The sequence below is a fragment of the Thunnus maccoyii genome, chromosome 10, assembly GCF_910596095.1.
Source record: "Thunnus maccoyii chromosome 10, fThuMac1.1, whole genome shotgun sequence".
Classification (NCBI taxonomy): Eukaryota; Metazoa; Chordata; class Actinopteri; order Scombriformes; family Scombridae; genus Thunnus; species Thunnus maccoyii.
The window spans coordinates 21,034,353-21,052,936 of NC_056542.1; the positions used below are offsets into that span (position 1 = coordinate 21,034,353).

The 18,584-nt window shown below is 37.9% G+C and overlaps 1 protein-coding gene across 2 annotated transcripts; it reads left to right on the forward strand.

Moving 5' to 3' along the window:
* The first annotated feature begins 690 nt into the window (after positions 1–690).
* Positions 691–15,520, forward strand: LOC121906087 (protein tyrosine phosphatase type IVA 3). Of its 2 annotated transcripts, XM_042424754.1 has the most exons (9): positions 691–785; positions 988–1,144; positions 11,303–11,802; positions 12,884–13,445; positions 13,668–13,805; positions 13,977–14,069; positions 14,157–14,287; positions 14,553–14,627; positions 15,271–15,520. In XM_042424754.1, the coding sequence occupies exons 5-9, from the start codon at positions 13,710–13,712 to the stop codon at positions 15,386–15,388; spliced, it is 513 nt and encodes a 170-aa protein (XP_042280688.1). In that variant the 5' UTR covers positions 691–785; positions 988–1,144; positions 11,303–11,802; positions 12,884–13,445; positions 13,668–13,709; the 3' UTR covers positions 15,389–15,520. The 2 variants fall into 2 exon arrangements, with proteins under 2 accessions (XP_042280688.1, XP_042280687.1); XM_042424753.1 differs by lacking the exons at positions 691–785; positions 988–1,144; positions 12,884–13,445 and adding an exon at positions 7,742–8,101.
* The last annotated feature ends 3,064 nt before the right edge of the window (positions 15,521–18,584 follow it).

Below are 18,584 nucleotides of genomic sequence, written 5' to 3' on the forward strand. Positions count from 1 at the left end.
GCACCAATTCATATTAAAGCACCCTGATACGTATACCTGTCGTCATTCTCCTAGTTCTTATTATTTCCATCCATACTCAGTATGTCTGCAACTGGAATTTCTGCCAATTCAAAGACGACATCTGCTGTTTACTGTAACTGAAAATAAAATTCATGAAACAGATATAATTTATTAAAACATGCACATTGACAATAATCCACAATGAGAACAGAATTTAGGGCTACTGCTAGATGGTAATGTTATGCAAAATGACTGCAACATTAACATTTCATTATTTAATGCTGAGTCACATTTTCACTTGAACACTACCCACACGTCACCCCTTATTTGATGGGGAGCCTTTAAGGAATATGATAAGGGATAAATCATAAGTTACTCTAGTTACTAGTCAATTAAATGACAAAACTGAAAGATAAGATTCTCACACAGAAAACACTTATATATAGAACAATTTTTTTGCATCAGGTCTGTATACATCGAAAAAAAAAAGTTATTCTTCTTTTTCTATTCTATCTTATTCTTTTTTAAGAAAAAGAAAGAAGGTCACAGCAGACATTTTGACTTGTCATAGTTGGAAAAGCACAGGTGCTACTAATGACATTAACGATGATTGTTCTATTCAGGTGTCCCAGTAATCCGTGACAGTTCGACAGTGAGCCAACATGCACAACACTGGCCAATTGAACTGCCTTTCATTTGTTGTGTCGACTGCACTGATTCCCTGATTTCACCAAGACTGAGGCATAAAGCCTACATGTTTCAATGAACTGCTGTCGTCAATTAGGGTAATTAAGCCTACTAATATCACCCACAATCTGCTATTCTGCTAAATAATAAATTACATAAGAAAATATGTAATACAACAATTACATCTACATAGTATTTGTACTGAGAGTTCCTTAAAAAACCTCAGGTACACACACATGAACCATTTAATGCTGAAATTAATTTAAAAATGTAACTCAGAAATATGTGTGTTCTCTGCAGCTTCCAAAGACAAACTTTTCATCTGATAGTGAGATCCTGGTGTCATCCAACCTAATATGAGCAAACTCTGCACCTCTGTGTCACTTCCCGCTTGAATCCACTAGATGGAGTTTCATGATGACTTTCTGGACGCTGCTTGTGAGCTGGCTGCTTGAAGGTCAAAATTTCATTACACTGCTTTGTTTTTCACCTGACAAACCTTGCTTTTGACATCACCATTGCTTACTATTAGACTTTTTTGTTATTTGATGTTCTTTAACTTTTGCTGCTAACTTTACTCACACACAAACTGTCACAACTTCCTCTAGTAACATGAAATATGAGCTGTACAAGTAATATGTGTGATATGAGCTAAATTCAGCTTCACCATATGTCACATTTTATTATTATTTATAATTAGACATAAATGCCTGAATGATGGCTCAGATGAGCTCAAGTGGCCCCAGATACTGACTATTACAGACAGGTGACAAACTAAAGGAAAAACTGGTACAGGTCTAAATGCTTGACCCGTACAGTGAGGGGATCTGGTGGCTCTGAAGAATGGTGATCCTCAGCCTTGGCATTGATTCTACAAGTCTCTGAACTCTTCTGGAGGGATGAACATCATTCTTCAAAATGATATTTCCTCATTTGGTGTTTTGATGATGGTGGTGGAGAGCTCTGTCTAACACGTCAGTACAAAATCTCCCATAGGTGTTCAATTGGGTTGAGATCTGGTGACTCTGTAGGTCATAGCATATGATTCACATGATTTTCATTCTTATAAACCATTCAGTGACTCCTCACGCCTTATGGATGGAGGCATTGTCATCCTGGAAGAGACCACTCCCATCAAGATAGAAATGTTTCATCATAGGATAAAGGTGATCACTCAGGACAACTTTGTATTGATTTGCAGTGACCCTTCCCTCTGAGGGGACAAGTGGACCCAAACCATGCCAGCAAAATGCCCCCCACAGCGTAACAGAGCCACCAGATCCCCTCACTGTAGGGTCAAGCATTCAGCCGTGTACCAGTTTTTCCATTAATTTGTCACCTGTCTGTACTTGTGTGCTCTGTACCTTGACCTAACTTGACCTATACAGTACATATAATTTAGCAACTTTCTGTTTGTGTTTGATCTAATAAGGAAGTAATAGACTCATTTGGAGCTTTTTTGTCATGATTCCCATGTGGGTGTTGAAGTATCTGTTCCAAAACAGAAGGCATGGACGGTGAGATGGAAAGTGGGTTTTGAAAGCTAGAAATCTCAGCATATGGTGAAGTGATCGTTGAGTTATAAGTATGGATGTATAACCTCTTACGTTGTGGACATTTTGTGGGTCGTTGCCTCCGTAACTGCAGGCTGCATGAGGTCACACACACACTTTCTTTCTTCTTGCCCTTTCATAATTTCCTCACATCAGGGCACCAGGCTTACATATATATATATTTTTTTTTCTTACAGATACGTATATCATGTTGCACAGTAAAGTTGTATTGTCATGCTGTCAACTGGTTGCCATGGTAACCACTCAGTCTTCAGGTGAAAGTCCTGCGGTCTGACTCTCAGCTTTCAAAACACTCTAATTATATACACAGCAGCTGCTGCTGCTTGCCACATGCTTGACTGTGTGTGCGTGTGCGTTTGTGTTTTTGTTGTGCGTGTGTATGTGTGTGTGTGTGTGTGCGTGCGCGTGCATGCATGTGTGCGTGTGTGTGTGTGTGTGTGTGCTGGTGTGTGTGCGTGTGATCTTTCTGTGAACCTAGTCCTGTGAAAGTGTGTATGTGTGTGTGTCTGACTTCTTCTGTGAGCATGATTCGGAGGTCAGTGGTTTCCAATCTTTTTGGCTCTTCGCAATATCTACTTGTGAATCATTGCCACCAGTTCCATGTATCTACAAGTTATGACCAGGTCTACCAAAAGATATGATATTCTTTCCCTGTTTTATTTGAATTACTGTCAGAGAACCAAAAACCTGAAAAGATTAGAGGAATCTATATAAATTAAATTTTGTTTAGGATAAATGTTTTTTTTTTCTTTTTGCCTTTTCCTATCCTCTTAATCTTCTTGCAACCCCTCAGATTTATTTTGCATCTTGACCCGAGTTGGCAACCACTACACTTAATAATACCGAGTACTCATATATCTCTTTGTACTGCATCATATCGCTTTGTATTACATTGTACTGTATTATAACATAGAGTAGATTAAACCACTTTGCAACACATCCGAGACTCCTCCACCTAAGCTACAATAAGATGTACAGCCAGGCGCAACTGTAAATAGATATGTTGTAGGAATATATCTATGAAAATTTTAGCACAGCTCTAAACAGGAAGCCCCTAAAAGAGCATCTGCATAATCCCCAAAAGACCCCCCCAGCATGTTAGTGATTCACCTGCAGGCTACATTACATTCCCTAAAACTGAAATCTGACATCTTCTATCTTAACAGCAAATGGCAGCTTACAGTTTAATAGATATAACTGATGGGAGAAACTATGCTTCCTTTTCATATCCAGTTTCTTACGAGTTGCTCTGGGAATTACATAGTATTTCACACTGCTGCATGAGTAGTGTGCCTGTGGGACAGAATTACAAACTGCTCCGGGGCAGTGAGACACACTGTGTAATTGTATATATCCACATGGTAAATCACTGTAAATGTTAAACTCAGCTGCACTGCCACCTCAGCCCTTTGTTAAGAGTAAATGACACAGAACTAAATGTATATAGACATCAGTTGTTTGGAGGTGGATTTATGACAAATTAACATAATTTCTATGTAGTTAGCGGATAAACATCTGTAATTACTCTGTAAAATAAACACTATTTCTCTTAGTTTTACCATAGTATTGACAGTTGTAGTGGAGAGCATTTATCATAGTAGCTGTAATAGTCATTGTAGTACTGTAGCAGCTGTGAGTTATATACTCTGGTTATAACACTGTAGGCCAGCCAATTTTATTTTAATGCCGGCTATGTTTGTATTCATCAGACAGAAATACAACAGTGAGGCTAGGAGCTACTGAGCCAGATTAGAGATCCTCAATACAGGCGATAGGAGGTTTAAATAGCTCCAATCATGACACAATGCCAAGAACAGCTTACCAAGAAGAATCTAGTTCATCAACAACAGGGGGAAAAAAAGAAACAACTCCAACTAACAAACACTTACAAAACAGAGGGACAGTGTTTAACTTTGACTTTTTTTTCCCCAGCAACCGTGTCGACCCTTGGCAAGCAGCATCTGTGACTTTTTATGGTATTAATATATATATTATTTTAATCCATAATTAAACCACCTAAATTTTAGTTTGCTGGGCTGTCAAGTCTTAAATTTTTCAATTTTTCAAGTCTGTCCTAAAATAATAGTCAGATGCCCAAAGGAACACTGACACGTTTTTCTTGGTGTAATTCCCCAGGTTCATATTGGACATTAGAAGATCACAATGTAAGCAATGGTGGACAAAGTTCACAGCCTCCCTGTGAAAAAAAATATTTAAAAGGTTATTTGAAGTTAATATAAGGCTTCAGTCATCCAAATTAGTCAAATCAAGTCAATATCTTTCAAAATTAGTCTTTTTTGTACCAAATTCACACAAATACCCATAATACACACACGTTGACAACATATGAATGTTGTGTAGGATAAATGTTTTTTCCTGGGTGTGGTTTGACAGGTTTGGCTTAAGATCAAGAGACATAAAGTGTTCACATTGATTATGCTATTGCTAGAGCTACGACTAGATGTCAACACTGAAAGGCTATAAATGATCTCTATTCATTGTTACTTTACTGATAATTACCATCAGCATCAACAATGTTAGGTTTATAAAAATAAGACTAAGCTCTTTGTGACTGTTTCCCTGTAGTTGTGGTAAAAGGATTCACCGCTGAGGTCTGTGCTGGCAGCCTGTGACTTTCATGAATCTGGGAGAGAGGCCACAGCCGGTGCCTGAAGTGTCCTTTAGGCTCCTCAAAAAGCACAAGACTGCCAGCTGATGGTTGACCTACAGGGTGTCAGCTCACATTTCCAGAAACCATTGCAACAACCATGTTTAGGCCAGCGCGCTGCTGTTTGTAGCATCGAAACAGATGGTAAACTGGAACTGACTGGTCCGCAGTAGGATCAAATAGAGCCTTGAGAGGTTGAGAGTATGTGGCTTTGAAAAACAATTACCACAAGCAGAGGTGGCATGATGTCACAGGTGTATATTTGTGTATATTTTATTGGTGACGCACAGAGGAGTCAAAAGTAACTAAATTAAATACATTTCGGTTCAAAACACTAAAAAGTTTTCATAAGTTTAATCAAATATTCTCCAAATTTCTTCTTTACTAATCTGCACAAGTGTCCTGTTTGAAATTTGCACTTCATTTTCAAAGTCAAAGTCACAATGTAGCATAATTTACATAACACACACACACACACACACACACACACACACACACACACAAATCAGTATGAAACTGTCACATTTGTACACTGGTGAATGACTAAAAAGCAGGACTACAAAGGGAGCCAGGGATGAGTTTATTAATACTGTTTATTAAAAAAAAAAAAAAAAGATCAGGCTAACAGTCAGATGAGGATGAGGCAGTAGCAAAAATCTACTACTAAGGTCAGAACGAGAGTGTCAGTCCGCGTTGCAAACAAATCCAAATGGGGAAAAGGCAGAAGGCAAAAAGCCCAGAAACAGTCCACAGGTCGTACACAAGAAAAGCTCAGTGGGAAACTAAGAATAAATACACTAGGAACACTGAGATAACACGAGGGAAACAACAAGTAATGGCTAAAAGTCTGACTTACAAAATGTATGACAAAGACAATCTGGCAATTAAACAGTAGAAACACTTAAATACACAGAGACTGATTAAACACAGGTGAGTGAAATGAGACACAGGTGAAACATGAGGAAATCAACAAAGGTGAGAAAACACAGGAAATGAAAGTAAAAAAACACAAGGAGAAGACATCTAAAAATAAAACGGGAACTAAACTAAGTCCTGGCTGAATATGACAGAAACATGATGTGTACAAAACAGGTCAAAATTTGCCAATTGTGTGATCAAACTATTTGACTTTGACACTTTGATTGTATCTGTAATTGTGGTCTTCTGTTATATTCATAACTCAACCTATGAAACCAGTTTTTTCATAATTATTATGCCATACTGATCACCTGTATGATGCAATTATTTGTTTCAGAGTTATTAGTAAATTACTACTCTGAAATCAACCAGACACAATAACCTTTATTATATCTATAACTCTGGTAATGTTTGTAATCTCAGCTGTTAAAAGACATTCATGCTATAAAAGAGAGTTAGTGGACACATACTTCAAACCTTTTGTTGCGTGTCACACCTCTATCTCTCCCCCCATGTTCAGCTCTCTCTCCACTGCATTCACATACATACTGATAACACCTGCGCTTTAAAAGTTGTAAAATGCATGTAATGTACAGTATGTCAATGAGCAGTATTCACTTCTACTCTATATTTAGATATTGTTTGAAGTCAAAGTCTTCATTACAAGACATTAATGCAAAGTTATGTCATCTCGTTTTCCATCTTCCTCTTCCTCCTGAAGGTCTTCATTTGTCACACTGTTTGGAACCTGCTTCTGTCTATATTTACACTTGTTATATGAAATAAGAAAGGAGGCAGGTCACCAAAATAAGACTGAAAGTGAGATAACTCTGGGTGGAAAATGTATTATCCTAAGTCATGTAACAAACACAGCGCCAGCTTTGAGAGAGCACACGAATACACAGAAAAATACTTCGGCTATGAGCAGAGTGTTCATTCAAAATTTAATTTAATATCCCGTAGTCCATCCAAGTAGTGCTGCAGCTAATTTTAGCTATAAGAGGTGTTTTTTAAAGCCCTGTGCGTGGTTGAACAGTGATGTTAACCTCCACTCAAAGTGATTGATAGTGAGGTGAGGCCCCTGCTTGTTCTGTGCCTACAGTATGACTGCCTTGTGACTCTCTGGACTCACATACATACCATAACCTTGTAAACAAATTGGATAAAGCACAGGACTCACAAAATAATCCTAAAATAAAAAAAACACCCAAAGCTGCATGGATTTTTTGGAAGCTTGCATCAATGGCTGTTAATTTGGGAAATGTGTCTGACAATATTTACCTTTTCCATTTTATTTTTGGATGCACATGTTGCCTGATGCCCTGTGGCAACAACACGGTGACTTCATCATTTGGCTGCAGGAAAACAAACCACTTGGCACTATTATCTGTTAGGGAGAAAGTTAATTCCATGAACTGGGACTCAAAGGTTTGACTTGTCCAATCTGTCTGGTAGCTCAAAAGACCGTCTATTTTTAGTTTGTTCAGGGAGGGGAAAATGGGGGGAGGAAAAGCAGGGAGGACGGGAAAGCAAGAGCAGGTCCAGACAGATATGTTATAACAGAAAATGTTCAGGAAACACAACAATTGCACAAATTATTTTAGTGATATTTGAGAGAAATGTGAACATCAATTGTATTATTGTGCTCTAATGTACCAGCCTATGTCAAATCACACAGTTACTGACTTCTTTGACTGAACCTTGTGATTATCAGCCTTTAGGAAAGGGCGAGGAGAGGGGAGGCACCTTGTCTTTACTCACTGCTGGAAGAAGGGAGGGAGAAAGGAGCAGAGTGGATGAAGAGGAGGAATAGGAGGAATAGGAGGAGGAGGAGGTGGTGGAGGGGAGGGGGGGCTCTTCTCCTCTCTCTAAGAGCATTAACTGTAGAGTGTTCTGGTGGTGACAGGGCTGTCAGGGTCAGATGGCCGCTCAGCCTGATTAGACCAGCTCACTGCAGATCCTCAGCCCAGCACACTGCACTGCTACAACAAGGTAGAGCTACAAACTGGCACATACAGTACAGCACGCCTCAGCTGGTACTGAGCATACCAGCTCGGGGCAGGGAGGACAGGGAGAGGTTTACAGTTCAGTGTTGTAGTGGAACAGAGCTACAGGTTGTTGCAGATAGACTTCAGTTTTTGCTGCTTTTGTCGTAGCAGAAAAAGGCTTGACAGCAGCTGGACTTTACTGTGGCAACGAGACAGAAGAACTGATGTTTAGTGAGTGTTTGGAGATGATATTCAAGAGCTAAGCGGTAAGGACAAATATTCCTGTATGTTGCTGTTTTGTTCTTATAATCAAGTAGTATTTCTGATTGGCCAGCAGCGTGGTAGGATGGTGGTGTCGAACAGGTTTTGTAACTTTTGAGAAGATAAACTTGATGTGGCTGATATTGGATGTAAATGCAACTGAAGAGAATTTCTATAGAAATTCATTTCCCACAGTAGCATTACTAGAGATCAAACAAATCAGTGAACTTCACTGGAACAAGCTGAGAGTGAGACAGCAGAGATGCACCAGCATTGGAGAGGAAAAATTTGATGTGTCATACAATCGGCCGCTAGTACAGATACAGCTATAAATACAGCTGCAGGTATTCAGTGCCTACAGGGGTTTACTATAACAGGCAGTCAGCTGGTTGGGTGTCAGCACTCAAACTGTTGTAGGGGCTGCTGCTGCTGCTGCTGCTGTTGCTGTTGCTGCAGGACTTTGGCGTAACTGCCAGTCAGTGGGGTTTGTGGATCTCCCTGTTCAGCAGCCAAGCTATCCACTGAGGTAAGAGGGAAGGCTGTATAGGCTTACAGAAATAATTCAAGTTTAAGCATTTAGCACATCTCCTTTTTCAGAGTGACTTGTCATCTGTGCTGCTACAGAAACCCTCTTCTGTACAGTGGGTGTTAACTGGAAGTCAGTGGAGATGCGTGCACTTTAACAGGATTTATCCTACTTGAAGCTACTACTAACCTGCCTTCTTGTTGTCTTTACTACTAACCCACAAGCTTAATGTTTCATTCAGCCTTACACTGCAGGCACTGTAGACAAGTTTGGCAGCCCAACGCGGCTCTAAAGTAATTTTCAGATCCATTTTTAACTTGCCTGTGATGACCAACTGTGGATGCACCTGTTTTTACAAACTAAACTGCGCTCTAAGGTAACAGGGAAGATCGGCTTTACAGTTTTAATTGGACTTTCTGCTGCTGTCTAGCCATTTCCCTGACGTGCTTCATATGAAGTCACTCTGCAAATAGATGTCAGCTAAATGTCTAAACTGACTGCAGTTGTACTTGTAAAGAGTTAGCATGTTCTTTTTAATGTTTAGATGCTTTAGAGCTTTCAGTGAATTCACTGCTTTGTCTCATGTGTGACAGTCCCTATTGTCATGATGCTTTGTGTGATACATAGTAATTAGTTTTTAGCCTGTTTGTCTCAGTGGTTGATATTTTGTTGTGCTTGTGTTATATGAGGCTTTAAAGTACAGAGATGACATTTCTATAAAAGTCAGCATCGTAAAAAGTTCTATTTAGATTTTGACTTGAGTGAATGGAAAATGATTCTATCCTTATTAGTGGCAACACAGGATAATTTCCTAATTATAGATAGTCAGTAACCTGGAATAGACCGCGCTCTTCTGGAACATTGAGCGGGTAAGTCGGCATGTGATTATGAAGACAGAGAGGTAGTGGGTGTGTGTGTGTATCATCAGAGCTGAGGTGAAGAGGTGACCACAGATTACCCAGATTACCTCTAGGCTTTCCCTGCTTGTTTGTCTGAGTGTTTTTGCACGTGACTGGGAGAAGGGTTACATCTTTGACCACCTTCCTTCATGTTTACATCACCACCACCTCTCCTCATCGCCCTCAACCCCCCCTCTCATTTTTATGAGACACTTTCTCAGTCAATAATAAGGGAATCACATGACTTGTTTTGAAGTATCTTCCAACTTGTACTTGTATTCTTGTAATACACTGTATTTACCAAGTTGGAAGGGGAGATTTTAAACACCCACTATGTTTCAAATTGATTAAAATTCCATCAAAACAACACTTGTTGTTACTGTACTGTAGACAATCTTACAGCCAAAGATAATCTGCATTTTCTTCTGAATTTTTGCAAATGCAAATATTGTATTTTAATAGGTTTATGAGTAAAGTTGCTTTGTTTTGTGTTCTAAGAAAATGCAACAGACCTTCTAAGTAGTCTGTATAACATAACTCATTAACTTTTGAGGAAGCCTCATTATAATTCCCTCATCCTTTCACTACTTTACATTTACCTGGACTGAATGTAGCAGATGTGAACATATTAAACCAAATAGAGCATGTAATTGATGTTAATTTACTTTAACATCAGAGCAAAGGGCAAATAAGCTATTAAACACCCAGACAGGCCAAATTAATCCTTGTTGGGCCAGAACTAAATATTGTGTAGATGTTTATTATAGACAGAAATCCTCCTAGACTACGTCAAACAGACGCAATACTTTTCAGATTTTGTCTCTTTTTTTCTTCAGGCCAAATTGGATTTTGTTGACATTGCGCAGGCTAATCTAATACAGTTTTTTCCACATTTTGTGAGCCACATCATGTATTAGATTTTCTAGCTCATGCTGCATCTGTCATCTGTCGCCCAGCTTTGTTATCCACTCCCTGCAAGAAGAAAAACACTTTTTGTACAAATGTGCACAATGTGGTTGTTTAATTTGAGAGAGTTAAGGTTCAGCGACAGTGTAGGGAACTCACTCATAGTTTAGATAATTTTGCATAAGCCCTCTCAGACAAAGCAGAATCAGAAGTTACTTGTGAATATGGTTTTGAATAGGTTTTGAGTTTTCCCTTTAAATTATTACAGGGATCAAAAAGTCCGGTTTCATTAGTATTAAACCACCTAGGACTGTAGTTTTTTATTATCCAAAAATATTTTACCTTATGCTGCATGATTTCTCGCAGTGTTTTCTTGTGGGCCTTAAGTAACGATCACCTCTGCTAACATCATAACAATATAGTTTTATGCTGTAAAACATTAACATTCAGGGGGAAAGAACAGAAAATAGCATATATTTAATTAGTGTGTCATCTAATCACAAGACAAGATGTGTCAAGATCTGGGTGGCTTACCCAGCTTGCTCACCTCTGCTTCACACTTTCTTGAGAAAATTCCTGCAGGTGCTATAAATGTATTTATAGGCTTCATTAAAATCATTTAAAATGTATATATGTACATGTTCATGTGTGCATTTTTTATGTGTTTATCTCTGTGAATTAGTCCGTTAGCTGGCCTTTACGTAGTCTTCTTTTTACAGTTCATGATAGTTGTCATTAGTATGTTTGGTTGTTGGGGCTACCTAGACCAAATGCTGGACTACTGAGAAATCATGTTTGTAACAGTTTTCATTTCTGCTTTTCTGAAAGTGTGTTATTTAATGAGTTAGATTTTGTGTGTGTGTTTTTTATTATAGAATAGCTGGTTGATGGAGTTTGTGCGGCGGAGTGGTGACTACTGCCACGCCCAACACATTTAGACCCTATCTGGGATGAAGCTGCACCATGCAGTCTTGGGACCCTAAACCCTGAACAACCATTCCCCCTCGCCCTCTGAACCAGCCAGCTCATGGGGTAACAAGTGGAGCTTCGACACTGGAAACTAACTGGAGAGAGAAGGAACGCGACAGCATACTGAGACAGACAGAGAAGGACTGAAGCAGTGACAATCATACAGAAAAACAAAGACACTGATAGAGAGAACTGACACACTGTTGCCTCTTGGACTATAGGATACAGTCAACTGATGGGATAAAACAGTATTCCAGACAGCTGGAGCTCAGAATTGGGAAAATATCTTGAACTGCTGCAAGGTCTCGCAACAGGAAGTTACACAACAAACAGGAAGTTAAGAATCACCTGGAGACCTGATATAAGTTGAAGAAACAGCAGCTAACTGCTACAGCTGAAGCTTAAGGTGAGGAGTGACAGGTCACCAGATCTTGACTAAATATAGGGACACACCAACATTTTTTAACTCCTGCACTTTGAGACACGTTATAGGTTTTCTGTGATATTAGTCATTTTAATACTTAAGTCAATGTGAACTCAAATAAACCTTTTGCTTTGCCTACCAAGAATAGCTTTCTACTGTCCCAGACTTGTGGAGAAATAAAGATGAGTGACAAATTAAAGAAAAAACAACAAAGTTTAGTAGTAAGTAAGGTGTTGTTCCACAATGAGCCTCCAGAATTGCTTCAGTTCTCCTTGACATGGATTGTCTGAACTCTGGTGGAGAGCTCTGTCTAACACATTGGTCCAAAATCTTCCATAGGTGTTCAACACGGTTAATATCTTGTGACCACAAAGAGCCAAGCATATGATCCACATCATGTTCATACTCATCAAAGCATTCAGCCACCCCTTGTCCCCTGTATTAAAGCATCTGCATTTGTTATGTTTCTCCAATCTGTTATTCAATATTTCCTTAAATTTGTCACCCGTCTGTTTATAACCTTTCCCCATTTTTCATGTTTTTTAGAACTGGCTGAAATAATTATCTCACAGGTGGATACTCTATCTAACACATCACATCAACAGAACAGAAAACATCAGTATTTGTAAGAAACAGAGTAATGCGGCCAGATAATCCATCTCCTTTATTCATGGGAAGTGTAAACCTGTTGCTGCAAAACTCCTTTACTACATGCTTTACTGTGATATGAATATGCAGTATTGACTATGACAAGCTCCTTTATGCCTGCTGGCTTCAGTGGCTTAGTTCATTCACATTTAGTTAGTTGCATTCCTTATTTGTTCACTTGCATGTGATATCGCCCAAATAGCACTTATCAGCACTCTTACTAAAATAGTGGCTGGAGGCACCTCGGGGTATGTGAGTCCTTGATTTAAGATTACTGAAATTAAAATTCCATCCTAAAATACAATCACATCCCTGTTATCTTTAAATGTGAGCAAGAGCAATGCAAGATAAGAAAAGACACTGCTCCATTGACAGTAATCTGGTGACTAACTTTATGTTTTTGTTTTACACCCAGTATACTACATACTAACACTGCATTAATTATTTTTGATTACAAAATTAGCCCCCACCAGTAGAATGTTACAAATTTATTAACAGTCCAAAATCAGGAATAGAAATAACACCTGAATTTTATTTTAAGATGATTTTTTCCATTTAATTTCTCTTGAAGGCCATGCACACAGGTGTTTTCACTCTGGTTGATTAGACCAGGTTAAAGTTGGATGGATCTGTACTGCAAATCACATGAGGTCACCAAACTCACTGCACCAATAAGAACGATAAAGATGTGAGATGTCAATCAAGCGTGGTTTGTACCCGCCCACGCAGTGCTTAGACAAAGTCTAATCAAGCAAATAAGTGAAAACAGCTGTGAGGGCGTGCCGTGAGAGTGTAAGGCCTTTAACTGCTGCATTGCATTTCTTTCTCAACACTGTTGGCCCAGTACAAGCCTTTTCTCTACATTGTGTGAGGCTCACATGCAAGGACAGCAATATGTGAACTTGTCACATTTTGTTTTGTGATGTTTCAAGATTATTGCCAGTATACTGTGACTTAAAACACATTTTACCTTTAAGGTAATTTAGGTTAAAACACTTTTTCTATGTAGTTTAAGCTCCTAAAGACCATGTGGGGATTTTCTTTAACTTCTTATTGCATAAACATACGTCTCAGAAACTTAAAAAGGTTCAGTAAATATAGCTCAAATATTTGAAATTATGTTCAGGTTTTTGTTATATTCAGTATATTTCTCCTTGATGTTGGGCTTATGACTAACAACTAACTGCTAATACTCAAAGGTCAGAGGACACCCTTGGATTTCAAAGGTCACATTGGCCGCCATGAACCGTCCAGCTCCAGTGGAACTGTGCCACAAGAACATGAGATTCCTCATCACACACAACCCCACAGACAGCACACTCAGCTCCTTCATAGAGGTAAGAAACACATCAGCACACTGAGGAGCTTCTTCATTAAGGAAAGATACAAATGTACATGTACACATACTTCATGTATATATGATATATATAGTTTCCCTTGCTGATGACATGTAAACTTTAACTAAATTGAATCTGGTTGTGATCTCCTACCACTGTTGTCCCTTCCAGGACCTGAAGCGATACGGTGCCACCACAGTGGTTCGAGTCTGTGACATCACCTATGACAAAGCGCCGCTGGAGAAAGATGGCATTACTGTGGTGGTGAGGAGAAAACACACACACACACACAAACTTCCTGTAACAAAACACAGAGTGCCAGAAGTAGTCACTGTCCTGCTTCTCTCTCAGGATTGGCCATTTGATGATGGAGCCCCACCCCCCAGTAAGCTGGTTGATGATTGGTTGAGTCTGCTGAAGAAGAAGTTTCAGGAGGATCCAGGATGCTGTGTGGCTGTTCATTGTGTGGCTGGACTGGGAAGGTTGGAGACACATCCAAAAAAAAAAATATGCACATACCTTTTTAAGAGAGTGTGAACTGAATCTAAAGAGATGAAACACGCACACATACAGTATGCACAAAGAAGGAATTAATAAATCATATTAGTAAAGACAAAAGCTGAAAACTATAATTATAAAAGAAAAGAAAAACTGTAGCTAGTAATCTGCAGCAGCATTTCTGAAGTAGACAGTTTATATTTGTTTTTCCTCAGACGTCAGACTCAACTCGTGTTTGTGTGCATACAGGGCTCCTGTGATGGTCGCTCTGGCTCTGATAGAGAGTGGGATGAAGTATGAAGACGCTATTCAACTCATCAGACAGTGAGTACATTTACATCCTGTATATTTATTCTCATGCAGAAATAATTCAGTATCACGGACCTCTTTTGCTTTATGAATACATATAATAAAGCACATAAGAATGAAACATTTTTATAATGCACTAAAAAATTATCATTATTCACAGCTAGGACAACTGAAACAGTACATTCTTGTCTTTTTAAAAAAAATCTTATACTGTATACAAAGAAACCGTTGTGTAATATGTTAAGAAAGCTTAACACGGTTTAAGAGTATATCTTTACACCACAAATACAATTTATACATGTGCATGACTGTTTTTATGGTGAGAATGTAGAGTTCTTCTTTTCATTTTCATCCTCTTCCTTTGCCATTTCATTCTGTATTCCTTCTCAACTGTAAATATATAAAATGTCAGGGAGAAACCTTAATAAAAATGCCTTATTGATTTCCCAGTTTCCCATAATGAATATATAACAAATATACAAGGAGATACAAAGAGATGACATGGAGAAGGATTTTTAAAATTTCAAATTGGATTGCATAATAAGGGATGGGATATACAGAAGATGTCAGTATATATAGAGGCATTGAAAGTAGCATTTTAAATTGTATTACCACTGAATTTCACCATACAATATTTGTCTGTGTGTGTGTGTTTCAGGAAACGCCGCGGAGCCATCAACAGCAAACAGCTAACCTACCTGGAGAAATATCGATCCAAGCAGAGACTCCGCTTTAAAGACTCTCAAACACACAAGAACAAGTGTTGCACCATGTGAACACACACACACACACTGTCACAAGACCTCCACACACTCAGACATCTTGTACCCCTCGACAAAAAGCTCTCAGGAATCGAACCGTACAAGCCTTGTGTCACTGTCACACACACATACTAAAATATATATATATATATATATATATATATATATATATATATATATATATATATATATATATATATATATATATAATATAGGCTTCAACAGCTTGGGAATTTATGAATGTTTTTACAGCCGTTTCACTAGAAGCTATCTTTGTTCCCTTGTTGTTTGTAACGATTTCTTGTCTTTTAATGAACATTATATCGGCATGTTTACGTCAGTAGGTAGTTTACTGAGGAGAGAGGTGGAATAAATGGGCGAGGAAGAGAAAATTGTATAACAAATTATGTTTTAAATCTGAATGTTGAGGCTTTATTAGGTAGTTTAAGGTTAATCTTCAACATAAGAAATCCATGGTGCAGTATGTGCCCAAGGAGATACCAGGTACTTTTTTTTTTTTTTTTTTTTAAAGGTCAATACTGTACTGATGTATTGGCCTTCAAAATTTCAGATTATGCCCGATATTTTGAGAAAATGACACTTAAGTATTTTTTGTACAGATATTGTGCACATATTCAGTAAAAATTACATGCAGTATTAACAGTTTTCTTTGGGGTTGTTCTTGGCACAAAAAGACCCTTGAAAGCAGAATTTAGACTCGTATATCAGGGCTCATTTTCCTCCCAGCATTTTCTTATTTTCTGCTATTCATCTTTGTTTGGCATGACAATCAACTCTCACAATTCAAGAAGCATTTTGGTGTACATGAAGCCTTCACTTTGGTTTTCACATCTACTGTTTTATTGTTATTTGTTTACATATCAGTGTGTGCATTTGATTATGCTGTGTTTACTGACACCCACTGAAGGAAACGTCTTCATTTGCAGCAGCTGATTCAAGCCAGATTTAAAGTATATGTAAAATAGCAAATAATTGGGAATAAATAATAATTAATTGACAGTTATCATACATGGCATACATTAAAAAATGACCGAGAGGTGTAAACTCAGATGTAAATAATATTAAATGTGGAATGTGAAATTATCACTTCTATTCAACTGTAAGGCTGGCAGGGTAAACCACTCCTATAGTTCACTGATTACAAAAATGTGCAAAGAAAATTTTAATATTTCAGGGATTACTTTTTAAAAAAAAATTCCATCATATCAGCAGTTGAAGACACTGACTAGCCAGGTTCTCACTTTTAATCCAAGGCCATTATTGACCTGATATACGGATACATTGAGATATTCGACTAGTAGAAATATAAGCTTTAACTACTATTGCTGTACACCGTCACAACTTTTAGACTAGGTTACAGTATCTCTTACATATTTACTTTTGCAATGGAGTTTACTTACCATTTGATGCATGTAAACAACTGCAGAGAGTTCTTTCATTACCCTTCAAAATGTTTCAGCTGATGATAGAGCATGCACTTTTTATGTATTATAGGTTGCTTATGATTGTCTCCTTGTGATTTTTTTTTCATCACCTGTGTTATAAAAACATTAATTCAATTGATCAACCTGAACTTATGTCCCGAACAAAAATTTGTGGGAAAGAAATTAGAGCAGAGGAGGTCAAACAAAGTTAAAAAACCCAGAGATTTAGAAAGAAAGGGAGGGATCTAATACAAAATATATAAACTGGCTACAGTTTTGTCTACTTATTCATATGATGTGTGTGTGTGTGCGTTTGTTTGAATATGTGTGTGTGTGTTTGGTAGCCTAAACTATTGTTGATCATTGGGACTGGCCTGAGCTGACACTTTTCTAATGAAGAAAATCCTGTAAATGTCTGTATGTCTGTAAATTCTTGCATTGTTTAATAAAGATTTTGTCATTGTTCCTATATTTTAACAGTTGTTCATCTGTCAGTTTTGCAAATTCCAATGTAGGTCCTTATTTAGCAGCCTGATAAGGTTAAATTCTTCTGGAATTGATAAAACATACAATGTTAGACAAAATCACAAACAAATGCTACAGCCAAAACCACAGAATTGGTTAAAACCTTTTACTGAGCATGAATATCCAATAAAACAAAATGGAAAACAAATTAAATGGGCTTATTTCCTCATTACTGTAGCTCTATACTGAAAACTAGTGATGTCACAAATACTGGAGTTTTGTTTCAGTGTATTCAGAATATGAGCATGATAAGGAAAAATACTGTGGCATTTTACCAATATCACAACTTTCAACCAGAGAGCATCAATGGGACTCAGCATTTGATTATTGATCTATAATGTAAGGTTAAAGTTCACACCTATACTGGTGTTTTGCTAAATTAATAGTAAAACAAATTCCTTCTATGTAATTTGCACTCACTTGGTTGTTTATCAAATCGAGTTAATCGTTTAGCTATTTGCAGGAGCTTATTGGTGATACTAACCTACTTGCACTGCTGTGAGCCTCTTAAGTAGGAAAACTGGGATAACTCAACCTACTCAGATCGCCACCCACAGGCTTCTGTGTATTTTCACTCTTCAGTATAGTTATACACTCAATTAAGTGAGCATATCTGTAGAACTGATTTGTAAAACATTTGGGTTTTGCCAGAATTTATATTGCTAATGAACAGTTATCTCACTTTTTAATGACACTGAAGGCCAGTTCTGAAATGAACGACTGAATCTGTAATCTGCGACATGACACAGTGTCCTATTTTTATTACAATGCTTTGCCTGAGCTTTTCCAAATCTGTCAGTGACCATTTTATTTTGGCCAGTAGTATTATAATGTATTCTTAAGATTCTATGATTATCAGTGATTATATATGGTGGCGTGACTCTGTCCTATTAATAAAATTATTTTTCAGCCGAATAAATTTAAATTTTGTAACAAAAACTCACAGGCACAGAAAAAAAAAGTTTGGATGAGAAAGCTGTCAGCACAATTTAATTTTTCTCTTACAGCCTGCTTATGTTAGGTGGTGCATTTTGTTATGGCCTGTGTTTTTTCACCATGTAGACTTTAAAATGTTTACCACCACTTGTTTCATTCTATAAGACAGTGTGTTAACCTAACAAGTTTAAATAAATATGTTAGTGAAAGAAATATTGTCCAAAAATGTGCTTCTTTGAAGAAAACTAACGACATTGCTGTAGTTCAGCGTTCAGCCGCAGTACAGTCCTCCTGCCACAGGCGGC